This window comes from Saccostrea cucullata, unplaced genomic scaffold (genome assembly GCF_032062105.1).
Source record: "Saccostrea cucullata isolate Sc308-1 unplaced genomic scaffold, CSIRO_AGI_Scuc_v1 ctg1578, whole genome shotgun sequence".
Classification (NCBI taxonomy): Eukaryota; Metazoa; Mollusca; class Bivalvia; order Ostreida; family Ostreidae; genus Saccostrea; species Saccostrea cuccullata.
In genome coordinates, this window is record NW_026934129.1 from 503 (window position 1) to 18,556 (window position 18,054).

General features: G+C 35.4%; 1 protein-coding gene and 1 long non-coding RNA gene across 2 annotated transcripts; both read right to left on the reverse strand.

The window, feature by feature from the left end:
* Positions 1-1,604: 1,604 nt before the first annotated feature.
* Positions 1,605-17,781, reverse strand: LOC134239989 (ras-like GTP-binding protein RHO). Its single transcript, XM_062722115.1, has 4 exons — positions 17,643-17,781; positions 16,442-16,610; positions 6,058-6,441; positions 1,605-2,527 (listed from the first exon to the last, which is right to left on the reverse strand). Exons 2-4 carry the CDS (start codon positions 16,595-16,597, stop codon positions 2,105-2,107), a joined length of 963 nt encoding a protein of 320 aa, XP_062578099.1. The 5' UTR covers positions 16,598-16,610; positions 17,643-17,781; the 3' UTR covers positions 1,605-2,104.
* Positions 8,466-9,493, reverse strand: LOC134239990 (uncharacterized). Its single transcript, XR_009986330.1, has 2 exons — positions 9,433-9,493; positions 8,466-8,534 (listed from the first exon to the last, which is right to left on the reverse strand). It is a non-coding gene; the product is annotated as an uncharacterized LOC134239990 (long non-coding RNA).
* Positions 17,782-18,054: the final 273 nt, after the last annotated feature.

Sequence of the window (18,054 nt, forward strand, 5' to 3'; positions counted from 1 at the left end):
TACTCTGCCTAAGGGTATTAAATAACTAAACTTAGCATGCTAAGTGTATTGTTATGATGATAAATGGCGCCTTTTTCAAAATTGTGTATGCCATGGCCTCTGGTTTAAAATATGAACCAAATTCAATGCATTGTTGAAAAGTTGTTGCTTGATGCTCAGGTGACCTATAAGGCCCATGGGCCTCTTGTTAAAAACTCGATATTGGAATTATAAGAATTAAACGTTCTTTTTGAAAAATTTATCGATGTGTAAACTCTTGACATTTTACTCACAAAATTAACTTAAAAGTGCTTCGCAATTTTATTTAGTTTGTGAGTAAAATGTCAAGAGTTTACACATCGATAAATTTTTCAAAAAGAACGTTTAATCGTATAATATTTAGCTAGTTATAAGGGGGTATATAATAAATTTATCATTATAACAGTAACTTGATCCGAAGAGTCGTGTCACGTCGACGTGACACGACCCTTTGGATCAAGTTACTGTTTTAATAATATATCATATTTATCGTGGGGAATGGTTGTGTATAAAGTTGAAAAGTAGTAAGTTTTCAAGCTGTTGATTTTGGTAAAATCTTGTGATTTCAAATTATCCAAAAGTTCTTTGGAAATTTTGAGTATCCACATCTGATTCACATCACTTAATTCTTGAAAATATTGTTGCACAGTACTCTTGAAGTGTTCTTTCACTACTGTCAATTAATATCTTAGTAAGGAGTAACGCAAGAGGTTTGGTTGAACATTTACTGGAACCCGCAATGTTTCTTTGTTTGTACGGATTTTTATGAAGTTTCGAAATCCAATATACATGTATATAAGGTACTAGTAGTTCAAATTCATTTTGGCTCTGTGGAATTGCAAATAAATGGTTATATATTAAATATACTAATGCGTGTATAATCTACAATAATATTTCATGAATTTAATTTATTCAATCCAAAGTCCATGGTCGGGGTATGATTAGGGTACCATGATTGAAGTTTCACATTGAACCATAAAGGAATTTAAACGGATTTCATTTTTTGTACTTGTGTATACATCATGGAGATTAATTCAAAAGCTTGCTTTAGATGTTATTTTCTACAGTTTAAATCCTGGTGGCTTTGTTTGTTTTGTTTATTTTTTCTTTTTTGTTTAACATCCAGTCGAGAATTTTTCCCTCATTTTGAGACGTGAGAGCAGCATGAACAGTGAAAGAATCTCCTCAATCCAATACGGGACCTCGGCTTATAGTCTCCATGTGACGTCATACTCAACTCGATGATCCTGCTTGACTCTTCTGACCACTGTCACTCAGGCAACCTTGACGGCTGAAATACTTTACACATGCTAGTAGATGCCAATGGCTGCAACAGGTAGTACCAGGTATGTCTGTGTACGTCAGACACGTGACCGGTGGACAGGGGATACTCACTCCTCCAAGACATCTGATCCCACCTCTGTTGTACCAAGGGTCCATGATTTCTCCCTGTGCACGATTCGTTTTGTGGGCTAGATTATGAGGTTGATTGCTGTTCGTTATGTTTCCATTAAATACAATTAGATAATGTTAACATCACTTATACACTAATTGTCTTGAGTTACGAGACAACTAAACAACACCCATGTCTTTGGTTCCATTTATTAGACAAGCTACGCAAAAGTTACATGATGAGATATTACAATTTAAATAAGAATACATGAATAAAAAAAAACTGCTATCATTCTCCCTCTTAAATAACAGTAGAATTACATGACTATAAGAAATCTTTAAAACGTTTTAGAAAGGTTCATTTCACTCCGTCCGCCAGTTGTCGTAAAAAATTATAGTAGAAAAAAAATTGCACGCGCGGAGCGGTATCCATGGACACATTACGTCATGACACAAATGTACACGTCACACAGTCAGAATGTCAAGGCTTGTTACACAGCATCTTTACAAATGATTAACACTAATTAAATGAGTACACGTTTAGTTATGATAACTTTGTTCAGATTCAGGAATGGCGACCTGTTTACATTATCTCCGCTATACTTCCGGGAGCCGAGGTACCACTTATCCATTCCTTCAGTAAAAAATGTTTAAAGAAACAAGAGATGGACCCACCCTTACATGCGCAGTAGAGTTATAGAGTAACACATATCCCCTTCTTCTTTTTCTTGGTTTGCAGCGCCGCCCTGGTGGCGTTTTCGAACACTTCACGGACGCCCTCTTTTGTTTTAGCGGAGCATTCTAAATATCCATAAGCATTGATCTTTTCTGCCATGGCGCGGCCGTCTTCCGGTCGCACGGGTTCCTGTTTCATCTTCATCAACTCTCGCTTCGTACTCTCGTCGTTTCTTAGATCTTTCTTGTTGCCTACAAGGATTATGGGAACACTGGGACAGAAGTGTTTGACTTCCGGTGTCCATTTTTCTGGGATGTTTTCTAAACTGTCGGGGCTGTCTATAGAGAAGCACATTAGTATGACGTCAGTGTCGGGGTAGGAGAGTGGGCGGAGCCTGTCGTAGTCCTCCTGTCCCGCCGTATCCCATAATGCCAACTCAACCTTAAACAGAAAAAAAGAAGTCACTTAGTGTGCTTTAAAATTTGCCAAAAACAATTTCTAATTTCATTTCAGCATTCCGTTCTCTAGTTTATCTTTGTTTGTATATACTAGTAATTTTTTCCTTCCATAGTACCCTTGGTAAGTATATCCTCATAGTTAAATGTGAGACGTCACACAACACTTTTTGTTCTAACTACATTTAAAAACCAGAAGTCTCCGTTGAGACTGTAGCTCTACTGGTTTGTACTTATAACAAAGGATGAGAAAAGAAGCCATTGCCATTAGACCAAAACTGTAGAAGGAGTAGCGTTTTAAAGGAATTTCACAGACATTTCTATTTTTAGTAACAATGGCAACATCGTTCATCGAAATTAAAAACCGATGCACTATTCTATGTATCTTAGCGTACTCTACTTGTGTGCCAAGTACTATTGAAATCAGACCAAAACTGAAGAAGGAGTAGCGTTTTAAAGGAATTTCACAGAAATTTCTATTTTTAGTAACCAAGGCAACATCGTTCACAGAAATCAAAAACCGATGCACTATCTTATGTATCTTGGTGTAGTCTACTTGTGTGCCAAGTTATACTGAAATCAGACCAAAACTGTAGAAGGAGTAGTATTTTACAGGAATTTCACAGAAAATTCTATTTTTAGTAACCATGGCAACACCGTTCATCGAAATTAAAAACCGATGCACTATTTTATGCATCTTAGTGTAGTCTACTTCTGTGCCCAGTAATAATGAAATCAGACCAAAACTGAAGAAAGGGTAGTATTTTATAGGAATTTCACAGAAAATTCTATTTTTAGTAACCAAGGCAACATCGTTCAAAGAAATCAAAAACCGATGCACTATTTTATGTATCTTAGTGTAGTCTACTTGTGTGCTAAGTTATATTGAAACCAGACCAAATCTGTAGGAGGAGTAGCGTTTTGAAAAATTGTTTACAGACAGACGGACAGACAGACAGCTAGACGGAAAGACAGACAGACGGACGACGGACACCTTACTATCGCATTAGCTCTTCTGGTCTGTGACCAGTAGAGCTAAAAATGACTGGGGCACGCGTGTCAAGGTCAGAGTCACGGTTTTAAATTACATCAACATAGAAACACCCAATGACGTGTAGTGACATGGTGACCCACACAGTCCACGTCCCATGTCAGATCATATTGATTTCCCTATTTATCTTGTGCGAGATCATGTAGAGCAACAAGGAAATGTCTCTTCCTTTCATAACAATTAAGTTTATCATTATACGGCCACACCCGGACGATCAGGAAGATAATCTTGTTTTTATCGTGTCTTTAATGTCTCCATTATTTTCGTCTCATTTTTCCAGTTTTGTGAAGGAATAGCCATTATCCATTACATGGCAAAAACGCTTAACTTTCATTGCTATTTAAAGCTGAAGACAGTGACAGTACCAACTGTATCCTAAGCTGTATAAAATCGTTTTGATATGACAAAGTACTGTATTTGTTACCGTGAAGCGTGTCACAATCCAAGACTTGCATGATAATCAAATCTAAAAATTGCTTACAAGGCAAGGGAGGAAATGAATGAAATTTCCCATAATTCAGGGCATTAATTGCTTAAAGAACATTAAAGTAACGTGTACATTGCTTCTTGTTAAATGCTATGTATTTTTTAATGTTTAAAGACAGCCTCAGAAAATATGTCAAGGATCCAAAATAACACCAATAGGTTGCAGTTTTTTAAGTTACCAACTTAATTGTGTTTATTTACCCAAATGCAGACTTATTTCCAAAATGAATTTCTTAACATGTAAACATAAAATATCTTTTGTTTGCCTAAGAAATCCCCGTTACCCAAGTACGACTTTCTCAATTTCGCCCCACTTGGTACCGCACTCATCTCATGTTAATTTTAGAATTTTAAGATTTTTTCAGTTATCAACTTTACCCCTCTAAGGCTGTCTTGGAGAATATATAGGTCATTGTTTGCATAATTATTACAATTATTGAGGAATGCCCCCCCCCCCAAGTTTCCCTGTATAATAAATGTTTAAAAAATGCGGTATCCGAAAGCCTTGTCCTGGGACCAATAACCATGAACTGTACACATTATTGGTAGTCCTTCATTAAAAGCAAGCAATTTTCCTGCCATACAATATGAATTTTAGCTGAGAATCTGAAATAAAAACCTTAAATCAAGACATTTACCCCCCTAAAAATAACCTCCCACTGCATTATGGATACAAAAGACAAAATTATGTTGTTTTTTGTTCATCTTCATTTGAGCAACATAAACAACACCGTTCATGGAAATCAAAAACCGATAAACAGAATTTTTTGTATCTTAGTGTAGTCTACTTGTGTGCCAAGTAATATTGAAATCAGACCAAAACTGTGAGTGCTGATCAAAATAAATAATGAGCAACTTATCTATGATTTATTCATGTGCACGCTAGCGGGTTGATATTTTGCATCAAAACCGATTCCAGCACTGTAGCATTACAAAGCAGGAATCAACATATATGTCTCCTTGAGATTAGATGACATTACCATGTACAATACCACACAGAATTGAGGCATTTCTTTTTTTTATTATGACAAGATATGAAGAATTTTCTAATCATAGAACTATACAATGAAGCCATTACAGAAATAAAATTATATACACAGACCTACTACAACTCAGTGTCACCCTGAATTGTCTCCCTTATAAATAAATGTCTCCAGAAAAATTTTTTTTATCCTTTCTCAGAAATCTCAAAAAAAAAATTTTACATCCCAAGAAAACAGCATCAAATTTAAACAGAAGTATCTTTTTAGGCTATCTTCCAAACATCAAGACACTGGACATGCAGAATTCTGTCTTTTTTGTTCTGTTAATTTCATTTCAGCTTAACAGCAATTCTAATTAGTGCCATCAAAATATACAACTCTAAAGGCCCTCCAAAAATGAATCCAATTTTCTCTGATTTAAGATTCCATTAAAAACAAGGTCACGGGATGAGGAGATAAGAAGTTAAACATTAAACATCCAAAGTTGTTGGATCATAAAGATATTGGGAAGTAAGATTATCTGTGTCTGTATTCCATTTGAAATGAAATTGAAACATTGGTCCACTGAATTTGTCAACTCCATTCTGAGGAATGTCTGTACATAACAATGGAATGTTCATCAATCTATGTAGAGATATAATATAAAGAACCACAAATATAAATTTCTTACAATTTTGTTTAACTGAGAGGGAGATATCTATTATAACTTGTTAATTAAGAAGTTTCCTTAAACTTCACATATGACTCAAATGCTATTCGGGCATTATCAATATCATAATCTTTTACCACATAAAAATTATATTAAACTTAAGAATAGGCATTACATCTTCCGTACATTCCTTCCATACACACATACATTTCATACATGATCATTTCTTTTACACAATAAGTAAGAAAATGTTCAGTTCCCCAGTATTCCACTGTGAGATTAACTTCTTTGACCAGCACCAAACAGTCCTAAAGCAGACGACATTTCTTCCCTTTCTTCTTCTTGACTTGCAGTGCTGCTCGCGTGGCTGTTTCAAACACTTCTCTGACCCCCTCTTTTGTTTTGGCCGAACACTCAAGGTAAGCGAAGGCGTGGATCTGTTCCGCCATGGCCTGACCTTCAGCTGTTTTGACTGGCTCTTGTTTACTTTTCTTGAGCTCTTTTTGTGTGTTAGGGTCATTCCGTGTGTCTTTCTTGTTGCCTACGAGGATTATGGGTACATTGGGACAGAAGTGTTTGACTTCCGGTGTCCATTTTTCTGGGATGTTTTCTAAACTGTCGGGGCTGTCTATAGAGAAGCACATTAGTATGACGTCAGTGTCGGGGTAGGAGAGTGGGCGGAGCCTGTCGTAGTCTTCCTGTCCAGCTGTATCCCATAATGCCAACTCAACCTGCAAATGAAAATACACAGTCTTAATTCAACCCAACAATAGACAACCATGCATTTCTTTCCTATTTCTTTTCAAAATCTGCATTTTATAAACTGATTAATAGAAAAAGAAACACAATATTCTTAACAAATGAATTAGTTAACTAAAAAGCAAGACTTTACTACATTCAAAAAGTTACAAACTGTGCGAAACATGGTAATGCAGTAAACATATACAAATCTTATATATCTTTTCTAATATATCATGACCCTACAACACCATATTAAATGTCGAACTAATAAAAAGCAACAGTACATTACAATGCATGCACAGATAAAACTGGCACAACAAAGCCAATAGGGTTCACCCCACAAGGCCAGGATTCAGTTTCCTGGCAGTATTGTATGACGACTGTTTACAGTTAGGGGGACACTAGTGTTACTCTGAGGAACAGGGGCAAAGCAAAGAAACACATGCTTCCGCAGACCCCGGGAAGTGGTGTGCCGATGATAAACTAAATCATGATCCGACTTATGGTGTGAAAAACAAAATACACAAAGAAAGTTATAAACAAACTTGTATAAGCTTGAATTCACATTGTGTTAACTTAGTTATGAAGTCAAATGGAGAGAGAACTTCTGCATCTTTCAAAATGAAATAGGGCTGAAACGATTCAACGAAATATCGATATTGTTCAATATAAGTGCTCGGTTCAATGTTCGATTCACCATCTCGATTTTCGGTTCGATACGTTTTTTATAATCGGGTTTGGTTAACTCTTTGAAATAGATCGGGTTCGACCTTATTTTAACAGTTTGACACACACGAGGGAGAAAATTGGGACGGTCAAGTTTCAGAGTAGGCTGTCTCTGCTATTATTTATATGAATAAAGTGTTCTTAATCAACAGAACCACAAGTATCAGAGATGTGCAATAAACAAATTAGTAAATTTGGGCTAGTAAAAATTATAACTACGCATGTAATACATGAAAAGTACAACCGGTATTTTACTCATTTTTTGCATCAAATTCCCAACCAGTGAATATTTTCCAGACAGAAAGCTCCTACTGTCAATAAATCTCCATAATTTTCTCCATTTTGCAGTACTTCCTGACTTATTTACTTCCAAAAACGAAGGTTTTTTCGTAATCCGAATTTGCTCCATTCCTCCGTTTATTGTAAATACATGCAAATATCTCATTAAATTATTTACGATTACTCAACCAACTGAAAGATCAGTGTGATTCAGATGAAATATATTTCTAGTGTATTTAAGGATTTAATATGAAAACAAAATGAATTTATTTTCATTCTAAATCAGCTAGTGTAAATAAGCAGAAAATGAAAGATCTTCAGATAATTTTTTTTTTAAATTCATTTTTATTTTCTGTCATAATCATTAATTTTATATGATTTAATTCTAATAGTGAGAATTTTTTGTCCCTATATTTGGGCTAGTAACTTTTTACTTGGGGATAATAATTTTATTGCTGCCACTAGCCCTCGGGCTAGTACTTGAATTTATAAATTGCATACCCCTGGTAGTATATTTCTACTGTATCACCTCCTTTTATTCTTTTTTTTTTTTTGAAATCTGAATACGTTTTCTTTAACCTTATGAATAGTTTCATTCTTAAATTGTATCGTATTGAAAAAATTGAATTGTGACACAAGTATTGCAATACGTATCGTATCGTGGAGGGGGCGTATCGTTTCAGCCCTAAAATGAAAACTACAGAGGAGAGTTGTCTAAAACCATTTTTGGAGTTGTTCACAATAGGTTGTTAGTTAATATCCTAAAATCGACTTGTTGCTCTGTATGTTAAATTGTCAAGATCCATTGAATTGTAGAGTTTAGTTTGAGGCAACTTTTAGTTAAGTTCACAAGTGATCTGAACCTGCATTTAATTCACTAACCAAGTAAATATAATAGATATTTTTGCCATTAGATGTAACCAAATACTCAAAATTAATGCAGAAATGTAATTATAAATACCTTACATGAAATGAATATATAAATTTCACTTACAATTCCTTTTTAAAAAAATTTTGTAGCTTATTCTTTTAAAACATAAAAACACACAAAAAAGGAACGTGTTTTCATATTCCAGAGCTGTGGAAAACTGCCGGTCATGCCGGCAAGACTGGCAAAAAATGCCTGTTACCGGTAAAAATGCTATCGATGTCGGCCCAAATGACCGACCTCTTTCTTTGTTAAAGTTTTTGATTTTCCATTTTGATTTAGGCCTATCATCGGCACACTTCCAAGCTTAGTTATCGTACCTTATAAATGATTACGCAATACTTTTTCTTTGCACGAGATCGAGGCTATAGGAAATGAGAGCGAAACCAGCATTGTCTCGCATGACCTTTTAAATTTACAAATGGGACAGAATTAGGTAAAAACATTTTTAAAAAAAAAGATAAGACAGGCTAAATAGCTGGGTATGTAAAACATTTTGACAGAAAAAATTCAAACACAGTTGTCAATGAGTAAAGCGGTAAACCTAGTACTTCCGTCGTTCCGAGTGTCCCAGATTTCGTTTTTTTTTTTTCATTGATCATATTCATGATTAGTATTTTTATTATCGATGCAAAGAGTTTCTTAGACTCACTTTTGAGGCAACATATAATTCCAAAATGCATTAATGTTTAAAAAAAAAATTACGTTTACCATGCAGAATTATCATTGTTACCTGTCAAAAAGTTATGAAATCTAGTATTGTTATAAATGCAAAAAAAAAACGAAAACGAAGGAGGATGGACTTGGAAATGGAGACTTTTTTTAAATGTTTTATCAGGGACCTATATACTAGTATATAGGTCCCTGGTTTTATTAAGTAAAGTGTACTTAACAAAATAAATGAAATGCTTTTCTTTTTAATTTTGCAACATACTATTTCGGACCGGCAAAAATCACTTCGGACCAGCATATTTTGTCTTCTTGCCGGTCCGAAAGACTGGCTATCTGAAAAAGTTTTCCACAGCTCTGATATTTTACAATTCCCTACCTCTGTAGAAATCTACTCACTATTATTTATACACCATACCACATCCCTGTATATATATATATGTCTAGTCAGTAGATATACCTGTATACATTTATCTACATGCTGATATATTGTGCACAAAAAATGTCCCTGAGTATCTTACAATTATAAATCGACTCCTCTAGTTATTGATTATTATGTTCCCCAAACGAAGTTGGGGAACATATTGTTTTTACTCTGTTTTTTATTATTATTAAGGTCTTCCGTCTTCAGCGGAAGACCTTTCTGTTATTCTTAGGTTTCTTTTCCACAGTTTTTATTATTTTTTTTCTTACATATTTTGTGCACGCGAGTTCTCGAAAACGGCTTGATCGATTTTCATGAAACTTTCAGGACTGATACAACTTAAAAAAATCTAGGTATATATATTTTTGTTTTGATGACGTCACTTCCGGTTCGGAGATTTCCGCGATTTTGTCACTTTTAGAGGGTAACTTTGTCCGGCAATGTTCTCAAAAACCATTGAAGATAGAAGTGTGAAATTTTCAGGGATGCTAGAGCAATCTTTGGAGAAGTGCTTTTTGTATATTACAACTACCGGAAGTACGAAGCGCCGACGCTCGCTATGGCCCGAAAATAGTCCTATTAAGAATTTCAAAATTTTTAACACCTTTTCTACATTAACTTTTTACCTAGAAATATTTTGTTAAAACATGTAGAACCAAAAAAGTGTAGAATTACACGATCTTTCAAGTGATATCTCCAAAAAAGGGCTAGCCCCTAAAATGAAGGGCCTACAGGGGCCGAAAGTTTTTCCTTTATATCTCAAAAAGTATTGAGAATTTGTAATACGTCAAAGAAGCAAAGTTGTTCAAAATGTCAAGCTTAATTTACTGGCGTCATCAAAATACGTCCGACGACGTCACTTCCGGCCAAACCGGAAGTAGTCGAAAAACGCGTATTTTTGCCGTTCTTGACAAGTTTTTGGGTAACATATGTCTCTGGGAGCTTAAAAATTAATTTTCCGTGTGTCGTCGTTACTTCCGGTCAAACCGGAAGTAGCAAAAAATGGCTTATTTTTGTATTAATTAACTTAGCTTTAGAGGATTCAAAGCATTTTTGGTCGTTATTTATCATTTTTTTCAAAAATGAAAGCTACCTCCGGTCAAACAGGATGGAAGACCTACTCGTTGCTTTGCAACGAGCTTTGCTCTAGTTATTATTATTGTTTTTTTTTCTTACCGATTTTGTGCACGCGCTTTCTCGAAAACGGCTCAACGGATTTCCGTGAAACTTTCAGGACTTATGTTACATCACTTGAACCTTATGCGTTTTTTTTTCCGTTTTGATGACGTCACTTCCGGTCCGGAGTTATCGGCACTTTAATGTTTTTTAAGGGTCAGTTTGTCCGCACGATTTCTCCTAAACGGCTTTAGGTAGACACATGATACTTTCAGGTATGGTAGATCTATGTTTGTAGATTTGCGGAATGTATTTCATTTTTATCGGAAGTGCCGCACGTCGGCGCTCGGTATGGCCCGAAAATAGTCCTATCGCAAATTTCAAAATTTACAACACCTTTTCTACAATATATTTTTACTTGGAAATATTTTGTTAAAACATATAGAACAAAAAAAGTGTAGAATTTCAAGATCTTTCAAATGATATCTCGAAAAAAGGGCTGGCCCCTAAAATTAAGGGACTAGCGGGGCCGAATGTTTTTCCTTTATATCTCAAAAAGTATTGAGAATTTGTAATACGTCAAAGAAGCAAAGTTGTTCAAAATGTCAAGCTTTATCTAGTGAAGTCGTCAAAATACGTCCGGCGTCGTCACTTCCGGCCAAACCGGAAGTAGTCGGAAAACGCGTATTTTTGCCGTTCTTGACAGGTTTTTGGATAACATATGTCTCTGGGAGCATACAAATTAATTTTCCGTCCGTCGGCGTCACTTACGGTCAGACCGGAAGTAGCCAGAAATGGTTTATTTTAAAGGTTTTTGATGCAAAATTGAAATTATAAAGTGACTGGAGACGACTTAGCTCATTGCTTTCTTTTTTTATGTCACTTTCGGCACTTCCGGTCAAAACCGGACGGAAGACCTACTCGTTGCTTTGCAACGAGCTTTGCTCTAGTTAAGGTCTTCCGTCTTCACGGAAGACCTTATAGTGATTCTACTGTTTCTTATTATTCTTATTATTATTATTATTCTTTTTTTTGACAAAATTTTGTGCAGGCGATTTCTCGAAAACTATTCAGCGGTTTTTCATGAAACTTTCACAAAATATGTGTTATTATATGAAGTTGTTACATCCGAAGAGAAATTTGAAAAATTCGCTTCTGGTGCCAAGTTATGGACAATTTCCTGATTTTAAAATGCGATTTTGTCGCCCCTTTTTGTCGAAAATGGCTAAGGATATGAACTGGAGACTTATTGGAGATGATAGATCATGACCTTGTGGATTGCGGAATCGCCTTTTCGTGCGTCGTCAATACTTCCGGTCGTTACGAGATGCAGATTTAAATAAATCGTATTTTCTAACTTTTTTGTTTTTCGGTATTTTTCATTTTTATTTGGTATGGTAATAGAAGCCCTCCTTATAATGCTTACTATTTAATTTGTTTGAATGTTGATAAATCTAAAGTCTAGATATTTGCATTCAAAAATCTGAAGCGGGTCCAAAATGGCGGCTGTCTCTGTCAACTCCGCCATTTCGCGAGTAGGGGTTTATGGAGGCAGCTGAGCGTTTGATTAAACCATTCTGACATAAGGATACATGAAATGTAAAAAACTACTTCGACTCTCACGTAGTAGTGAAATGGTTGGAGGAGTTATCTCCCGTTTTTTGTTTATATTATAATAGATAATCAATGTAAATATTGTAATTAATTTGTCAATTGACTAAAGAATTATACAAGTATTATTGATAAATGGTGTTCTGTTAGAAAATAATAATAGTGTTGCCAAAAGAAGACAGTCTGTTTTATTTTATCAATATGATATCTGATAACTTTTGATCATTGATTAAGTTGAGGTACAAGGGGGCAGTACAGCCAGCTGTCTTGTGTCTTCACTTTGGTACTGAAACCAATTGGTTTATAGATCAAATAGGATTGTGCAAAGTTGCCGTAGCCAGTGACTAGTTAAAATGTAGCTGTGTGACATTAGCTATAGGTTTGTCATTAGGACAGAGAAGCTCTTACAAAGTTAAATCATACTGTGTAAGTATATTCTAGCTACTTGGCTAGAGTTATGTAGGCAACTTGGTAAGCAGTTATACACCAGGCAGATGTTAAAGGCTAAATCAAGAGGCACCAGGCAGATAGATGTTGACTTATATAGTCAGTTGTACGAGTATAGTGAGGCAATTATCATATGGCACCAGACAGGTGCCGGTATTAACTGAAGATATATAATTATAGAAAGCACTTAGGTCATTGATTTAAAGACACCAGCTAGGCAGGTGTCATATTATTATCTGTATAAATTTGCATGCAATCATATCCCTAGTAAAACTCGGTAATCCGAGCACGGACCTACTGACCGCTCAGATCCGACACGTAACAGTAGTACGTTGCAATTGAGTGTCAATCTTAAAACTTAATTTCCATTTCACTGCTTTAGTGTAACTGGGCTAGATACGATATGTAATGTGTATAATGTGTTACATATACTTTCTTAACGTCAAAATGAAATAAAGGCGCTAAGAATGTTTTATTTTTAAAATTTAATTGATTCTATCATACCTATCTAATAGATCAGTCCAAAGAAAAGGCGCGAATATTTACTCGTGGCGTTTGGCGCGAAATTATGAATGCTTTTTATAATTCTTAGACAGGTGAACTGTTGCAAAAGTATACACAAGTATATTTAGAGCAGTACTCCCAATAGCTTAATGGTTAGCGCGTTGGGGATAACAAAGTAGTTTTTTAAAAAGCGCATTCACTTTGGCGACATGGGTTCAATCCTCCTTGTTACCAAATTTTGAATCTCTTTTCAGCTTGATTTTCCGTGGGTTTCTTTTCCTAAAGCGGACGGAAGACCTCTCGTTGCTCGCAACGAGATCGTTTCTAGTTATTCTTATTTTTCTTCCTGGGAAAATTTTGTCCGCGAGTGATCTTGTAAACTACACATCAGACTAAGGTGAAATGTTTTTAGGGTCAGTAGACATGTAATGTAGATTTGCGGAACGAAGGTCATTTTGCGCGCACGTGCTTGCAAGAGCGCGCACGTGCAACATGATAAATGACCGATTAAATTGATATGGATGTAACTTTTTAAATTTTAGATGAAATGCTTTAGAACTCATAATATAAAGACACATTAGTAGCATAGACAATACGTCATGGTCAAAATAGCAAAATCTCACGCGCATGCACGTGCGCTGCACGCTGATTGGCTGAAACAAAAATCTCAATATCTTTTTTGTTTTTTGACGAAATGCTTTGAAATTTTGAACATCGCCATGCATTAGCATATCGTACAATATGATATATAGCAATTATCATGAAAACGCGTGCATGCACGTGCGCTGCAATCTGATTGGCTTAAACTTTAAATAGCTATAACTCATTTGGTTTTCAACCAAAGAGGATGGGATTTGAAACATAGATAGATATAATGAACTACTACAAGAAGGTATAGTCACCATGCACATGGATACACGTGCATGTACGTGTGCTGCAATCTGATTGGCTGAAAATTTAAACAGCTATAACTCCCTTGGTTTCCAACCAAACAGGATGGGATTTGGAACATAGACAGGTATAATGGACTACTACAATAAAGGTATGGTCACTATGCACATGGATACACGTGCGTGTACGTGCGCTGCAATCTAATTGGCTGAAACTTTTAACAGGTATAACGCCCTTGGTTTTCAACCATATGGGGTGGGATTTTGAACATAGAAAGATGTAATGGACTTCTACAAGAAGGTATGGTCACCGTGCTCATGTATGCACGTGCGTGCACGTGAAATGAACAAATTCAAAAATACACTTGAATGAGCGTATTTTTTATTACTTTTGGATTAAATACTTTAATTTTTAGCATATTAAAAAATTTAAAATATATGGATTGTGTAGACAAAATGATATGTTCATTACGCACAGGCATTCGCATGCACGCATGCAATGTTAAGATTTGAATGAACTTCGTACACTTCCGGTTAAATGTTGTTAAAGTCTCAAATACATAGAGTTTGTCTTATTTAATGAAGCTTGCTGGTAATATGGCACAAAAAGAGAGTTGGGGAGCGTTTGGGGAACATCTGTAACGGTCCCCGTTACAATTAGCACTAGTTGATAGTAAAGTTGTATCACTCTTGTCAAAATTGACTTCCTTATAAAAAGTAAGAAAACTTTACACATGATCCATGCATTATTCAATAGTCAGGGGTAATGTTCATTGAAGTCTGTCATGACTACCCATCATTTTTCAGTATGATGGACCCCTCCCCCCTTCTCCAGACTGTTCAGAATCTTTTTTTTATTATCAACACACTGTCTTTTTAGAAGCTAAAGGGGGTCACATAAACATTTGACCAGTAATACAAGTAAGTGGGAAAAATTAACACAGGCCAGAGAATATTAAATTGCTGGGTTCTAATCTGATTGAACAAGTGATCTTTCTAAGACTTTATGAAAGAATTTTCTAAAAAAAAAAAATTAAGATTCATAGCAAATTTAGATCCCCTCTATTTTGATGAAAGTTGGGAAATTGGTTGTTAACTTGATGAGGAAAAACAGTCACATTACTTTCAATTTCGAAAATCAATAGTTGTATGATTTGGCTATAAAGAATGATATCTGATGAACGTCACAGGGCAAATCAAGTTTTAACCCATTTCTGGGTTAATTTTCTGTCTCACAATTGTTTAAATTTGTGTGTGTGATATAACATTATGATTCAATTTTGTAGGAAAATTTTCGATATCTATCAACTTTGACAAAAAAACCTAAAACAAACCCATATATTATATATCACATGCAGTCTACCTTAACTTGAATAATCCAATACTTAATTTTAAAAGACCTTGATTAATGAAAAACTGAGTTCTAGTAAGAATTGTGTTCTTAAAAGTAATTTCTATGGTGACTTGTCCTTATGAACAAGCAGTAAAAAGTAAATGTGAAATGTGGAGCCCTGAGTCCTAGTATATTGTTCACATAAGTGCTGTTTATTCTGCAGACAAAGACATTGTATAAATTAATGCATGGATAATAAATGCTGCGCTCAAAATAATGACCTCATGATGGATGCGACATTTTTAGTAGCATCATTCTTTTTTATTTTGTTTCAAGTTCAACGTAAGAATTTATACAGATTAGGTCTTCATTATCACATATACAAATAAAAAGTAGATTGCAGAACAGATTAGGGGTGTGTGAAAAACTAAATATAACAGATGCAGAAAAAAAATATAATCATGCTTTTTATATAAAACAATGAACATGTTCCACTTAACACTGGTTGTTCAGTCTTCCAATGATTATTTGAGTCTGGAAACAGAAAACAACAGACTAAGTGGAACATGCAAGACTAAGCGAGAGTTAGACTAAAAGTGACCCACAGTTAGGACAGAGACAAGCGAAGTTAGGAGTGCAGGGTCCCTCCAAGAAATAACAACAGATTCTACAGACCATGCCGAGAAATAGAGACTCACCCTCAAATGGTGCCCCTGGTCTTCTAAAGCGACAGATTCGCGGCCGTACCCCGATAATGGGGGAGGAAAATAGGATCTTAAGAAACAAGTTGTCAAGTCGAACCACATTCCCGATTAGGTTTAATCCATTTAAAACAAAATAGTGAAAGATATATAGAAGTAACTAAGAAAATCTACATTAAAATGAATAAGTCTGAAACCCTGGTCACTCTGTCAAATATTCTTGTATATGTATACATATACTTCATTTGAAGAATAAATTACCAAGGTTTGGAACATTGCTGCGACAAAACCCCACCTCCCTGGATCCACCCATGAGGCATCTGTGGAAGCTGTGTGTCAAAGGGGACGTCCCCGTGTCTTACCTGCTTTCCATCGACTTCAATGTCAGCGACGTAGTTCTCAAACACAGTGGGGACGTAGACTTCAGGGAACTGGTCCTTACTGAAGACAATCAGGAGACAGGTTTTACCACAGGCCCCGTCACCCACGATTACCAGCTTCTTCCTTATGGCTGCCATACTTCAGCAGATTCTGTAAGTAAACAGTGGGGTGGGAGATTCTTAACATGATTAAGGTGTATTCTTACTGCTGCAGAAAATAAGGTTAGGAGAATATTAATGCCTCAAAAATTAAACAAATGTTAATGGACAATCTCTGTGATAAATTTTGTTATATGTTTTTATATAAAATTTTTATTTTGTTCTGGGAAGAAAATTAAACAGATAAGTTTTGAGCATGGTCAGATAACACAAACATGGCAGATTCGAGTAAACTCTGCATATTTTCAATAACTAGATTTCACATTTTAAATATCAAGTAGACATAAAGAACTAACAAAAGCAAAGAAAGGAAGGGATAGAAACTATACCAATACTGTCTTTATACATATGTAAACAGTCCTGTAACACTGGTTTGTGTACTTGTTTACCTTAGTCATAGATCTAATTATCTCTGAATCTCAAAATTACAGAAAGCTTGTCAGATGATGCCTTAATATCAGTTCTTACCATGAACCAAAATCAAAAGACAAGTGAATGCTTTATCAATCTTGGAAGGTCAAATTTATAAACAGGAAGTCTGGATATTCGACAAAATGTTTTGTATACCAACACTTTCAACCCTGATACAACTAAATTATGACTTTACAAGGAATGGATACTTCTTAGGAAAGTTGGATTCATCAAGACCGGCATTCCAAGACAATCTGATTATGTGGTTCACAAGTTCCCCCTTTTCATGACCGACGACTACTTTGCATATTGCAATGGCGGAACATTTCGCCATTTCTCCCCCACAAACAAACAAAACTGATATTCGGCTGTAATTTCAGCACCAATTTCCACATTGCAAGCAGAAAACAATCGCCAAACTTAATCTAATCTACATTTCATACATTAAAATTAGTAACACACAAACAAATAGTACTTGTATTTTAAAAATTGCATGTGAATGCCTTATAGGGATATAAGCCATTCCTCATGACTTCTAATCATAAATACACAATAAACCCCTGAGTTTGCGTTCGTAACTTGATTATTTCATTAAAATCGTTTATATTCTTACCTTATTTACAAATATCTAACGTTTTTCTATAGCGAGTCTACCATTCGAAGCACTGAGTCATTAAACATTCGACCACACCTCAATTGCTTCCTAGAGGGGGATAGCGCAATTGAGGAATTATGGGAAATTTCAAGGCGCTCGGTAAATGTCGATACGTACGATAATATCCGAAATAATGACGTGTTTCCACGAATCCCCTTCGGTTGTTTTCGAAGTTAATCTAGTTCTCTATCAATTTAAGACCAATTTAGAAAGCAAATACAAAAAGTGCAGATACATACCTCGTTATACGAAATATTTCCAATAAATCTCTATCTTAGATGTTAGGAATCGAAAATACAATGAAACACAGAGGGAAACAATTTATATCACGACTATTTCAATCTCCAAAAATAAATGTGCTTAAATAACG